Genomic DNA, 15,066 nt, shown 5'->3' with positions numbered 1-15,066 from the left:
CACGACCATACGGCTGCGAGGAGGAAGAAGATCCCTAAACTAGAGAAACCACGGGGCCTATACTTAGAAGAAGTTTTGCAAGATAATTGTCTTTACAAGAGGCGGTCACTTCAGGGTTGTGTGACTGTTGTGGTAAATGCCTGCTGATTCTGCAGAGAAAAACCAGTGTTTGTGACTTGACCAAAGCCACGGAGGAAGCCCGTGATGATCGATTGCGAAGTCTACCCAGCACTCTGGGCGACACTGCCCTCTATCACTCTGATCTCAGCTGGGGTTTTGCAAAACTCAAGGGACGTCTACTCTGGGTGGCTTGGAAAAACCAACAAACAGTGGATCATCTTAGGGACAACCACCCGTGACGGTTGGCTGCTTGCAGCAGTTGCATTTTTCAGGTTTATCACAAGGAAATAGTGTTTCTTTAAAAAACAACAACAACAACCCAAAACATAAAACATAAAATCCAAGCCATCCCCTTTTTATTTCTTGAAGGAGGGTGACATGTCCACAGGCACTGCAGCACTGTAGAGGTCAGCTCCATGCTACATCTATAAATCCGTCTCATTCATTTACCAGCTTAGTGATCCTCACCTTGAATAGCTGCACTACTTGAGCTCCAGGAAACTTCTGCTGCTTATACTAAGCACATATTGTACACTAGCCACATATTCAGTCAGCCAGATATTTCACAGTTGGTATAATAAACTTAGATCTAAACATCAATTGGCTTCCGAGGTCCTTGGCTCTGTCCAGTTCTTTAAGTGTATATGAAACTGACTTTATAGTTTGTTTTGATTTTTTTTCTCCCTTCTACCAAGTTATTTGGCTCTCATCAAGACACCTAATTTATACTCTAAAGTCCAATACATGAGCCAGATGCCTTTCCACAAGCAAAAAGACGTTAATATATATAGGTTAGGTGCAGTCCAGTTAACATATCAATCATAATCTGGAGTATGATATTGAAAAGAAATAGGTTGGAAGGTTTTGTTAAAGAGGTGTAGCATGTTGAGTAACTTTGCAATTTGCACAGCTTCAGAATTTACAATTAATATTAGTAATTTCATAGAATATTTTGGGGACTACTTCACACACAAAAAAAATGTTTGTTCAGCTTATAGCTGCTGTAAGCACGTATATGCATGCAAACTTACGCACATACACACACACACACACACAAGCTCTGTGCTCTTCTGAAATACCCGTTTTAATAAAAAATACACACAAACAAGACACAGCTCCTTTCAGTTAAATTCACCAGCACTGAACACAATGTTTTATATTATTCAAGCAGACCGCACCTCCCTTTGCAAAATTATAACACATAGAACCAGTTCAGGGGGGAAAAAACCCAAAACATTTGTGCCATTTAGCATATAAATATAAGAAAAATCATACAAAAATTAAATCCTTAAAAGCTTCATATGCCTGGAAAAGAAATACTTTCATCACAGACAAAATATTAAGCCATCAAATAATTAAAATAATTGCAAGAACTGTGCGGTGATCGTACCTGGGAAGCATCTTTGTCCCCCGAGCAGTTCCACTTTTCAAAATCCCTATAAACTCCTGTTGTGCCCAGCTGCCAACTCAGGTTAATAATAGCAATGAGCCATATTCATCCAAAACCACAAGACTGTCAGGTGACATATCAAGAGGTCTGAATTTAACTCAAACAAAAGACTCTCCATGCTGCAATGCAAAAGGCTTAATCCTAGCAACAGGATCACAAAAACCACCTTAAAGCGAGCAGTTCGCCGAAGCACAATATAGGCGCTTGCACCAGGCTGTGTTTGCACTGCCCTGGAGTTTCATAACCCAAATCCTGCCCCTCCATTCTGGTGCACAGCCCGGGGTTTCTGCTCAAGTGAATACCGCCCGTCTTCCCCGCGCCTTTGTCTCTTCCCGTGTATTGCTGCAGAGAAGATCAATCTAATTCATCGGAAAGCTAAGTGCTGCTTCGGCAGGCGCCGGAGCGTACATGTCACTGCCATCTATCCTCCTCTAGCGAGCGGATCGGAGTTGAGTCTCATGACCCAAGTCCCCTGGCAACTGTGGCTGCCGTCCTGCACCTCCACGAGCCGCCACCGCCGGGAATTCAGCCTGCTGGGACAAGAAGGGAGCGGGGGGGGGGAGCAAAGCAGGGCGGCCTCCTTCCAGGCTGCACCCCCAGCCCTCACATTCCTGGAAGCGACGGGATGCTTGTGCTGCGGCCGGGCGCGGAGGCAGAGGGGTGGAAAGGCGAGCGCGGACAGCCACCACGTGACCCAGCTGTCAGCGCGTGCCACCTGGAGCCGCCATCCGCCACCAACCCCAGCGCCGCCGCGACACCCGCGCACCATTTCACCGTTAAAATAAAGGCCTTTAAAGGTTTCACCGCGGGGGGCTCGTCCGCATGGGTGCTGGGAAGCGGGGAGAGGCGCCGCACAGCCACCCCTCTTTGGTGCCCGCCTTCGCGTGGCTGGCGCCCAGCGGCGCAGCGCGCTCGCAGGCGAAGCAAAGCCAGCTCTGCGCCGCTATCACAGCAGCGCCCGCTCCCCCCGCCGCTCCTGTAAGAACAAAGGAAGCACTGTATGCCCTCTAAGGGCTCATTAATATTACAAGGGAAGCATCAGGAACGTGCCAGACAACTGGATAGCAATATAGAGGGATTTTTCAGGGGGGGAGTGGGGTCGGGGAAGAAGTGAAATAAACGTCCTAAGAAATCCTGACCGACCTGGTAGCTGTAAACAAGGTTTCGTGATTGCTCCCTGTGGTGACCCAGGCCATGCTAGGAAGGCTGCCCGGTACACGACAAAAGCAAAAAGCTTGCTATTTAAAGAACTTTTTTCTCTAAATTGCGGGGGAGGAACGAGAGAGATGAACAGGGAAGTGAAGAAGGAACCAAGCATCCAAAAAAGCAATGCACATTAAAAGGCATCAAGTCTTGTCACAGGCGTAGGTGGGGCTAATCATTCATACTATTAATTCTGTATTATCTTCGGACAAAACGCAAGAAATATGTAAAGGCAGAAGACTGTAGCATCATAGATCCTACATCCCCGCCCCCCCCCGTATCTGAAAACCTACAGCTTTTGCCAATATTTCAAATACAAAGGCAGCAAAAATCCATTGATCATCAGAATCTCCTGTTCCACTGCATCCCACAAGACAAAGTCTAGGGCTACTGACAATTCCCCTGTATCACAGAGTGGGTGAGCTGACACTTGTTCATGGGCTCTGGCCCCAAGACGCAACAATCCCAACAGCCCAGCTGACGTACTGCCCTCTGAGATGGCCTCCACCGGAGAACACTGAGCTCCCTCTTCTGCTACATGTCTCCTGGACTAAGCTAAGGAAGAAATCAAACTATTGACACAACAAATAAATATGACACAACAGCAGTTTTGCTACTTAATTACAGGAAGGTGCTGGGCAAGTTTTTTGACACAAAAGCAGTAATACTAAAAGATAGGTAGGTACTTGGTTCCAAATCCGAACTGTTATCTTTGGTGACCAGGAATGTTTTACAGGAAGTTTCTCATTTCAAAATGAAGAGTTGAGGCCCTGATGCTGCACAGACATGTATTATAGACCTGCCTTTTCATATGTGACTAGTGCCAGGGAACTCAATGCAACTACTCCCATGAGCAGAATGGGGCATGTCCTATTTTACAGGACCCATGCCTTTAAACCGTATCTTGCCTTTTAAGCTTAAAATGCCGAGGCTTGGGAGTTGTAAGCAATAACATCTGACCTCCTACCTTCCCAATCTAGTGAAAGGAATGTGCTGTGCACAGTAACTTACCTTACCTGTGTGGCAAACGCATTGCTCTCCAAAGGTTACTGATGTCAAGAGTGACCTTTTTTCTTAGACATGCAATGGTGAGAAGTTCAGTGCAATGCATTATGTAAACATTTATTTGCAGAAGTAACATCTAAGGTTTCCATTTTACCTCAGGGTAACCTGATGCGTACTAAAGACAAGTGCTTTGAAAGCAGACCCAGCCTCCATCCAACAACTGACCAGGAAAAATATTGTAAGGAATTTCTCTTCAAACAAAGACAGACTCAAAGTGTACAGAGAGTAAACAGTGCTTTAGCCAGATCAGTAAATATTTATTGCTTGAGGAAGGCCTTCAGATACTCAGTGTTGGTTCATGCACGCTGTCACCGTTCCCATACCCAAGAAACTACTCAGGCCTCTAAGATTAAACATGCACCATCCTCTTCCCTAGGTGTATATCCAGTCACAGGGAACATTCTATTTACTGAGCTGGAACACAGGAGGTAAGTTTTCAAAAACAATGTCTGATTCTAAATTTCTGAGGACACTGAGATTTTCTGGTCACACCAGTACGTACCTACGGTATTTGAAACCTAGGTCCAAGTCTGCGCTCAAATCCAAACGTACCGGCTGCCAAATGCAGACACAAAGCCAGGCTCCGAGAAGGTTCAGGCTGTGCAGGGAAGGGGGAACACAAGGCAGGTGTGCAGAACCATAGCCCACCCTGCTCAGCCAACAGCAGCTTGCAGTGCAGAGGGGCACGGCGCAGCCCCTCGGCCACTCCTCGCTGCTTGTCTGTGCTGTTTCTAGGGAGGGGTGTGTGTGTGGAAATAAAAATAAAACCCAAAATGGGCCACTGATCAGTAAAAAGCTATAACTACAATATTGAGTTATATTCCAGATACAGTAACTTGTTTTCACCTACACCATGAAAGCTTTACAGGTTTTGCACAGGCCTACAGCACCAATCACTGAAAGGTATCTCCAGAAAGCTGCCTTTCCCTGCCCTGCATTCCCCCCCAAAGAGTCCCTCATTCACCACCTAGGCAGTATTTGGCTTTGGCAGGGAATATGATAATCTCCATCTCTTCGAAAGGGTGCAGGCTTTTGTGTGTGCGTGTGTGTAAATCTGAACTCGGAAAACAAAGCTGATAATACTACCTAGCTTCAGAAAGACACTTAACAAGTTCAAAAAATGAAGTGATCAAAAGCTCCTGCCTTAGCACCTCACAGAGAGATCCTGGGAGGGCACTCCAGTATCCACGCACATCCACCCAGTTGCAGATGGGAAGGTGTGGGTGGCAGTGTTCAGCCCATCGAACAGCCCTGAGAATGAAGCACCTCGGAGCCCAATGGATTCTGTGCAGACCCCGATGCCAGACTGCGGCTCTGGCTCCTTCCTAAACATACTTAAGCCAAAAAAACCCCTTAAACCTCAAAACAAAACAGCACCAAAAAGAGTTACTTTCTTAATTTTAATCCAAAGGCACTTCTGAAAACATTTAAAGCTACTGCAAAGGCTCACAGGCACCTTATTGGGTATAAATCATCTGATTTTAAACCGAACAGACAATAGAGTTTTTCCAACCACAGGCTAAAAAAGTAATGAAATGATTCATTCTCGGTCTCCACTGCCTTAGCAAGTTTTTTCAGTCTTTCTCCTGAAAGAAGGCTTCCCTCACACATGTTGTAAATGCACACAACAAAGAACTGGCAAGCAAGCCAAGAAATGTTTATTGCTTAGTAATGCACGAAGGTAGGAGCTGGAAGCCACATTAGACAAAAAGAGAGAAAACCAATTAGGATTTTATTTGAAACCTGACTAGCAATAGTTGGATACCATTTCTTTACAAATACTCACCTTAGTAAGATCACCACTGAGCCAGACTCTTACAAAAATGTGCTTTCTGTCCATTTTTGCATCCCTGCAAAAAAAATTCCACTGAATTCCTCACTGCTGAAGAGGAAGAGTGGGCAGTATTAAAGCATAAACCCACCGTATACAACTGGAGCACATACACATACCTGCACGCACCATAGATAAGCACACACAGACATAAACTCAGCCAAAGGTCAGCAGGAGCCAAAACTATGAGAAAGATCACCGCAAGCAGCCTGCAGGCTTTTCAAAACCTGGGCCCCTATTTCTTTAAAGGAAACCAGATTTTTAATACTGAAAAGTGCTTTTCAGATGCAATTAAAAAAAAATAAATCAGAGAACAGTTTATAAACTCTCCATACACCGGATTCTAACTAGCAGCAAGAGGTCTCATGACTGGAACAAACTGTCTCCATCGGTGATGTAAAGGAGCATCAGCATAAATACAACTCTGCCTGGGAGCATTCCTGGAAGGTACAACATAGAATATTATCTTTCTTTGTAAAACGTGGATGCTGAGACCTCAGCAAATCGACTGTCCCTTCACTGTTATAATTTTTCAAGTCATGATAGAAGAGTCTTAAAATAAAAACAACTATCAATGTAAAAATCTGATGCATGGTTAAGCTACTGGAACATTGGTGTTTGTTTTGAATCACATTTCCAGTTGCAATCTACTATAAATAAGACACCGAACAAACCTCCGTAATACCAACTGGTACTGCGAGACAACAGGGCATTTTCCCCCTGCCAAACAGTTATTTTATTGTGCACTCTCAGGCGTGCAGAGCAGAATAATCTTCTGCTGTAGCTATTAAAGTGTAAACAGTTCCGTATTGTGTGTCTTTAATGAAAAGTTGGGGAGAAAAGAATTTCCAATACAAATTGCTTTTGATGCACACCAACAGCTGTTGGAAATAAAGAATTTTCTAAAATCACACAGAATTATCTAGTGTAGCAGAAGAGGGTTGGCAGGGGGGAAGTCTTTTTCCCCCTCCTTTATGCTGTGTAACTCTGGTGATGCCTAGATACGTTCTTTAGTGTTTAAATCCACACATAAAACTAACTTCTGTTTTCCACCCCCTCTTCAAAGTGTAAATGACAGCACAACACTCCATGACATGCAGCATCTATCTGTGCCCGATACGTGAGAGTTTCCGGAGCACAATAAAGCGACCTTTGCCTATGAAAGCCAGCATCTCTGTTACATCTGTGACCACTGTTGAGAGTTAGTAATATGATAAAAAAGTGACTGTTTCACAGTGCTAGACAGAACAAAAACAAGCTCACAAGCTTATCGACTGCAAAGTTTGCTTAGGTAACTTAATGGTAAATTGATGCTTTTTATTTTGGCGATCATGGATATTAATAGATGACACAAAAAAAAAGAAGATACATTAGAGTCAAGGTTGACTTCAAGCACTCTGTTGCCATGAAAATTAAGACATCTTAGAGGGATTGCTATAGCTCCACTATTGCTATTGACTCTAATATTAATAATAAGAAGAAATCCTTGAATGACTCCTGATATAACAAGAGTACTTTGGTTGAGGAATCCTAACATTTTCATTTTTTTAATAGGCAAAAATTGAATTTGCTGTATTTATCTTCAGCCTAAAGAGTCTTTAAGGCTTTTATTTTCATGCCCTTCCCAGCAATTTTAAGAACTATGGCAGTTTTCTTTTCACACAGTGGAAACTGAGATTCTCAATACATTACTTCAGAAGATATTAAAAAAAAAAAAAGCGCACTACAAGGTCCGTAAACAAATTGTTAGTGTACTCTAGCTACACCTGACATCCTGACATGACACATGATTTCTGCACCAAGCAAACACACCTAAATAAGCATTCATTCTTTTAACAGATAGATATATTAAGAAATAAATAACTTTTTAAAAGCTAGAAGACTAGAACATAAACAGCTGTATTTTTTTATGTCACGTTTTTTAACCTGTGAGCTGTGCCCAGGGCCCTGGGATGCAGCAGGTCCCTGCCGGGGCAGCTGCCCAGACGCTGCTTTCTCCTGGGCTCAGCACAGCCCCGAAACCCACTGACCTTGCAGCAGGCGGGCCAGAATGATCCCAGACTGGTATCTCCTTGCCTGGAAATACTGCATCATGGAGTACTCAAACCACTGCTACTTCCAATGCCAGGGTATGACAGCAATAAAACTGCCCGCTATAGATCCAGGCATCTGCTGCACAGCCCAGCGCATCCCATGTGCTACCTGGGAGCCCACCACCGTGTCAGGGTGGAGGTAGCCATCTGTTTATGCTGATTAAAACATCCTGTAATACTTGTTTTGTGAGTTTTATAAGGGGAAAAAATATTGCCTTGGTGGTGAAAGTCATACAGCGCAAGCAGGCAGCGTGGGGATTTGAGCATTCCTTGGCTGTAGGCCATGTCTGTGTAATTGATTAAGGTGGCTGCACTTGTGACTGAGTGATAATTGAGAGCCCAATAAATCTCCACACAAGTATTTGCCACCCAGAGATGGAAAGCAATTGTTACGGACCTTTCATAACATGCTGCAAGCAAAACAATTACAACTAAAACTAAAAATACCAAGAATGCCCCCAGACCACTCACAACTTCCTTGCCCAACATTCACATTTTCAGTTAAATTTCCAGGAGTGTCAAACGCGCAAGAACTACACACCTTCAAGCTTTCAGCTAAGTCATTCCCAGCACAAACTCAAATCATCCCACTTTCTCAAGATTTTGTCAAGCACTTCTAAGTCTTCTCTTCCCCCTACCCCTTGTCTCATGTATCTGCAAAGACAGCATTGCTTCAGCCGAGGTTTACATGATCTTTTTTCCCTTGGAGAAAAAAAAAAAAAAAAAAGGCGGCAAAGCTGCAGCTGTTAAGGTTTCCTTGGAGAAGGAGGAAGACAGATGTAAGTAGTTATTCTCCAAAGATTCACAATGATCACTGCCTGAGCAGCATTTTACTCTGTCCCTCATGTGACTGTTTAATTAGGTGTTGATTCACTCAGTCATGAGACACAAGGAAACAGGGCTGCAAGCCCTAACGTCAAAGAAAAAGTAATGCCTGTTCTGCCAGTTTCTGTATTAGCAAAGCACAAAGGGGACATCCAGTTCTGAGAAGCAAAACTCATGTTTCCTTGCCCATAAGCCAAACCATCAAATCGCTTCAACCTTTCCACATGAAAAAAAAAAAAAAAAAAAGACAAGACATGAATTATTTCGGAGCAAGATGCTTGTGAACTCCCCGATTATTCTCTGCCGTAAGAGCTGAGACCAGCTTGAGCGTTCGCAGCGCAAACTCTGAGGCTCTGCGAGCAGGGTGTGCCCCTCCATCTGGTAATCCAGGTCCAAGCTGCTTCAGGATACCACGCTGGGGCTGGTTTGTTTGCTTTCGGAAAAAAAGAATACAAGTTATCTTGCTATGGCTTTATTCCTGGTTGTTAACTGAATTTCTTAGCCTTATAACCAAGAGGCTTTTCTGTTATGGGGTCCAGTTGCCATAGCAACATGCTTTCAAAAATATCAAAGAAATTTTCAGCACATGGTAAACCAATTTCACAAACTGTATATCTGTAATAGGAAAAGCTAGCGAACAATTATTTATAAGTACTCAGTTCAACTGAGGTTTGACGTAGGGATAATGCCAAAATGCTGCTTTCAGTCTGAAGCCTGGTGTTGTAGAGGACTATGGTGAACTTTAGCTTGCTATGTTGCCAGGTCATTTATCAAGACAGTCACGCTCACAGATGATTATCATTTTTCCGACGAAGGTGACATTTAAGCTCAGCGTGTCACTAAAACGCATTAAATGCCAGAAGCTTTTTTCCTGAAAAATACTACCTTAAACCTTTTATTTGTAGCATTTTAAACATTGCGTGTTTTGTAGCCTTACCCTCCACATTTGTATAGATTTTACTCAAAAACAAAAAAACCCACCCCAGACTCTGGATCACCAACTTATTTAAAACATATGCCTAATGCTAAGCACATGAGCGGTTTCGTTGGGAGCAATGAAACTACTTACATACTTAAAGTAAAGCACATGGCTTAAGCAGAGTGCTGACTCAGTCTTATTCCCCCCTCAGATTTCACCAAAAACTCATCTCAGTTACACAGGAACAACTGCAAACTAAAGACAGAGGATGATTGTATAAACAAGTATAACAAATTAATATCTATGAAATGAAATCCCAGTCTGGCCTATCCATACCTGATGCTCATTTACACCGATACCCCATGAGAGCTAATGATAGATACTCCCCATGAATCAACAACTGCCTGACACCACAGCGTTTGTCACTTGAATCTATGCATCCACCAACACCTCCAATGTGATGCCTGGCCCAATTCTGCAACCCTTCTGCACAGAGAGCTGCTTCCATGACAGCTCTGTGCCCAGGGGCCTTTAACCAAGCCCCTTAGTTAACCCTCAAAACTACTAACCAGGAAGTTCACTGCATTTCAAGACTACTGCCAGGCTCTGAACCAGAAACAATTAGGAATGCTTTCACAGAGCTGCCACGTAACATTAGTGAGTATCTAGGTGGACTGGCTCTATCCTACGGCTGCTTTTCAGGAGGGAAGACTTTCCTAACTTGGCTCCAACCCGCGGACTGAACATCCCTCCCTTACTGGCTCTACAAGTTGAACGGGCCCCTGCTTAATTTGCAGAGAGGATGAGATGTTGATTTGTGCAGATATTGCAAGAGCCCCAAGACTACAGTGAGGAGCCTAGACTGCTCAATTCTCCAAGGCAAGAGTCATGCTGCTCAATCGTTGCCCAAATTAAGCATGCAAAGGTGACCTGAAACTATTTCAGGTAGATCTATATAGAGCAGACACTAAAAACATTGCTCGACTTCACTTTTATGTAACTTATAAGGACACGAGGACAAATACAAATCAAGATTCTTGAACAAGCCACATGGCCACACAACTTCATTTAACATCTGCAAAAAACCAGATTGCCAGAATCATGGAACAGCCTGGCTCCTAACAACACACTACAAATGTGAGGTCCCAAATACTTTGGTTCCCCAAAGCAGAAGAGCACTTGTGCATGCTTTTAGCTGTCAGACAGCTAGTGGTCCCTCTGATTTTAAGGAAGCTGCTCAAACTTTAAACGAAGCTTAACAAAGTGCTCTAATGGGTTTGCAATGGGTTACTGAACTCCGCACTCGTATTTCCTGCTGTCCCCACTGGTTTTCTAAGTGTCACTACATGCTCACAGCCCTGGGTTTCTAAGAATGGCAGGAATGGGAAATACAGTGTAGGACTAGCCACTGCCCTATCATGATTAAACAAAATAAGCTTTTCAACATGACTGTCCATCTAGAGGGATTTTCTACTGCAGAACAGCTGAACTGGTCAAGTCTTACTAAGAACTATGCAAGACAGATACACGCAAGCTCTGAGCATCAGCTGGAAACAGTCCCGATGCGTCCACATAGCTTTTCTTACTGCTAAAATCCTAGTCTGCAACAAAGAAATTGCAGATTCAGCTCAGCATGTCCTCCCTAGGAATCAGCACTGAAACTTTTCACGCCGCACATACACACACCTTCCTTATCGCAGGATTGAGCTGAAACACACAGTCCAAACCAGCTCTGCCTCACAGCTCACAGAATCAACAGAAACACTTGATAAAACCTACATTGTTCTGCTGGGAGAGGTTGTACTTAATCAAGAGAGATATATATATTTAGTGTATGTTCAATAAACCTCTTTTTGCCGGTGGTAATGGTTTGATGAGAATGTAGCTCCAGATACTCCCAGCCAACACAGCTTGCCAACAGATGGGGCAACTCCTGCCTGTCTCCCAAGAGGGACTCTCTGGGGGTTGCAGCAGAACGAGCCATTTCCCAACTAGCTCCTATCAGCTCAGCATCAGCTCTTGTATCTTCTGTACTTCACATGCTGCAGTCTAACAAGAACATAAACCCCCCAACATTTATTGTTTCCTCTCATTCCCATGGAGTGGCACTCAGCTTTTCTTTCTCATTCAAAAGTTCTTGCCTCATCTTTTTTCTCCTATTCAGTCAGTCCACACGAGCATCCATAAGATGTGGGAACTCAAAGAACCCTAGTGCTGCAGGTATCCCGCTGTGAACCACTAACAGCGCCCCATGAAGCTATTTATTCTGCTGCATCAAGAGGAAAGAAGGGCTCACGTGCTGGACAGCAATAGCTGTCAATGCCACCAGGACATTTTGGACTTGGTTGTTTTGTTGGATTTTTTTTTTAAATGAGCTCTCGACAAAGTAATCGCTCTCTTGGCTCTTCATTTCCCTTTCCCCTTCTCATGCTAGTGCATGTCATCTGAAGTGACACAGCAGTAACCCCAAACAGGATGCACCCTACTGCTTCTGGCAGGAGGAGGAGGGGACAGTACAGCACCCAGGGGAAACCTTGAGAGGAGAGGCAGCACTGTAGGTCTCAGGCAGAACAAAACTAAGAGAACAGAAAAATGGAATGGAAAATGAGTGAGGCTTTAACTCTTTTCCTCCTGTGTGTGTGTGTGTGCGCATGTGTGTAAATACTAGTTTCCAAAGGAGAGCCCCAAACAACAGGGACAGTGATGATGAGGGAGAACATTACAATGAGCAGGGAATACCAACCAAGCAGAAACAGTCCCATTAAATATATGCATTAAGTTACAGCAGCACCACCCAACTGCCTCCAACTACACCTGCACACATATCTTTGTATCTTTCCGCACACAGGACAGCTCCAAAATGCTACCACTTTATACTCATTACACTCACTTCACACACAGCATCTCCAAACTTTTATTTTTTTGTATTCAGCAGCTGTCATCGTTCACATCATACCTTCCAAATAAAAGCCCATGGCACCCCCCTCCGCTCTGCTTTGCTGCAGCTACGCAGAAGGTGCAGGCAGACTACCACCAGCCCTTCTCTCCATCAGCAGACACATAGGCAGTGGTCCCCAGCTGCTCTAGGGCTGCATGCACTGTACTGATAAACGCTGGGAACAATCTATTCCTTGTCCACAAGTGAAAGAAATTCAAAAGTCTCTCCATCTCTTCTGTTGCCAATATCTGAGCTTATATTTATACAGCACCTATTCCCCCCTGCCAAATCCTAACACACAAGTTTTAGAACTATGGTTCTGGCCTAAGAAGCAAACAAGTCTGTCCAGCATTACATTAAAACAATTTAGGCCTGTCTACACAGTGTACACATACACTGAATTTAGCTATCTCACTGTTGGGGAAAAACACAAAAGACCTTACAACAAAGACAGCAGTCAAGCACTGCTGAACAAGGTAGGCAGGCTTCTGCTTCATGGTCTTCTGATGGCTGAGGTGCACATACACTCAGAGCCGTGACAGCCAATGAAGCCACCTGGGTGTATTTTGAAATACACATACACACACATATATATACAGGAGACAGAGATCCGAGAGTAGGATCTTTCTTGCTCTTAGGATCTCTTTTCTTCCAGCATAAATATCCTTTAGCAAAGCTCAAGGCTGCAGCACTGAAAGCCTTCAAATCCCACTGAGTTACACTGAGAACTTTATAGGGTTGAGCCATTTTGCATTTGCTTTGTTTCCAAGTTTCTCTTTTTTTTTTTAAAAAAAAATTATATTGAAACAATCTCTTGCTGAACTCCCTGCACCATGTTATTTTCCTCTGTTTTCTCTACCCATACAAATGAGAACAACCGCCATTAGTGAATTTTACGTCATCTTGCACATTTTTTTCTCCACCGCAGGTATAGACTAATGTAATCTCCTGAGAGTAATTTAGCTGATTTGTCCTGCTAGCTTGCTAGCTACCAACAGAAAAGATGAGTCTTTAAGTGAATACATACCAATCCGGGGGACAGGATGGGACGTGGACAGAGGACAACACCAAAAAACCCCAAAACCAAAGCCCAAGCAAACAAAAACCCTAATACCCAGTGTCTTACCTTCTAACCCCAATGTGAAAAGAAGTCCTACAGAACACACAAACACAAGCTGTCTGCTGGTTGTCAGCATTCTTCAACCAAAACAGAAAATCTGATGGCACGTTTTAAAAATAGACACATTTTCAGACTGATCAAAATAATTCATTTGAAGATAACTGCACACAAGGTACTATGAAAAAAAACCACTAGAATTTAAAGCAAGTTAATTAAATCAGTCATATCAAAGTGGTATTCTTCCTTATCTGAAAAACAAAGTTTGATAAACATTGCTGTTTATGTAAAGATACAATTCTGTTAGTCTCATAAGAATTTAAGTTGCTTTGATTTTTTTTCATTCTATCCTTTTTAATTATATCTGTTTTCGAAAAAGAGGTCATGAGTTCATGATTAGCATCTCTTGTATGACTAGCAAATGCATGTAGTTAAGAAACCAACACGCTTATTTTCACAGCTTCTCAGCCCTTCATGCTGTCAGTAGAACAATTTCCTTTTCTACTCAGAAAGTAGAGTAATTTCCAGTAACTCACAGCAGCTGAAATATGTTTAAGTACTGAAAAAAGCCAACCACCTTTTTCTGTCTGACTATTTAAGTTGTATGTCAGAGTTTGGGCTGCCTTTAAATAGAAACACAGTTAGCACTGTAAGCCAGTTCGCTTTTTGAGGGATTTCTTTAACTCTGTCTTAGGAGGTAATACTGTTGTTTTTCCTGTAGGAACAAGAAAATTCTGGCAGACTTCTTCCTTAACAGCTTCTCAGATGTTCAGATAATATAATTCAACTAGGACAACATTCTGAGAAGGAGAGTGCATGTTCTGCAGACCATGTTTTGCAGCCTGTGTTCTCTGAGCACACAACCACAAAGCTTATCATCTGCACCTATTTTTCATTAACATGTGAACTAACATCATTTTTCTACCAATTTCTGGTACCAAGTGTCACCAAAAGGTGTAACCAAATCATTCAGCCAACTCTCCAAACGGCAAGAACTTTTTCTAGGTAGGTCTGGGGTGGGGTGGGTGGGTGGGTGGGGGTGTGTGTGCACGTGCGTGCGTGTGCAAAAAAACCCTCACAAGAATCTCATTCCTGTTTGATAGTTCATTTCTCAGCTAACTGCTCACACGTGCTTCCTTCTGACTTGCTGTCCTCTTTCACAATTACCCTGAAACACGCCAAAATAAGTGCTGAGTCCACAGTCTCTGAAGGTCTGTTTATACCTTGGGACAACACAGTGCAAGGCACGCACAAGGCAAGAGAAATGCAAGTACATAGCAGATGGGTGTGTATTTCAGTACTAGCTAGAAAGCAGAATAACTGGCAAAGAGAAATTTTGATGTCCTGGTATTCACAGTAGTGTGGGACTGGCCTTTCTTGTGGTCACACTATAGCTGTTTCCTGAGCAAACTATGAAGCCACAGGTGTGCTGTCTTCTTCCAATACTCGGGCTGTCCCCACGTCTGCTCTGACATGCCTTCTGAAAAGAGCAACATGACGAGGTG

The 15,066-nt window shown here is 43.4% G+C and overlaps 1 protein-coding gene across 3 annotated transcripts in view; it reads right to left on the bottom strand.

Annotated features, from left to right (window-relative positions):
- Positions 1-15,066, bottom strand: part of FNIP1 (folliculin interacting protein 1) — a 70,295-nt gene that overhangs the window by 45,231 nt on the left and 9,998 nt on the right. Inside the window, exon 1 of one of the 3 annotated variants that reach the window (XM_037396736.1) lies at positions 1,511-2,193. The exons of the other annotated variants lie outside the window; for them this stretch is intronic. Within the exon in view, the coding sequence (XP_037252633.1) occupies positions 1,511-1,521 (11 nt within the window). The 5' untranslated portion in view covers positions 1,522-2,193. Of the gene's footprint in view, positions 1-1,510; positions 2,194-15,066 lie in introns of those variants that run through there. 3 annotated transcript variants of the gene reach the window in all.

Source organism: Falco rusticolus, chromosome 8 (genome assembly GCF_015220075.1).
Source record: "Falco rusticolus isolate bFalRus1 chromosome 8, bFalRus1.pri, whole genome shotgun sequence".
Classification (NCBI taxonomy): Eukaryota; Metazoa; Chordata; class Aves; order Falconiformes; family Falconidae; genus Falco; species Falco rusticolus.
This window is presented reverse-complemented; position numbering and strand designations above follow the sequence as displayed.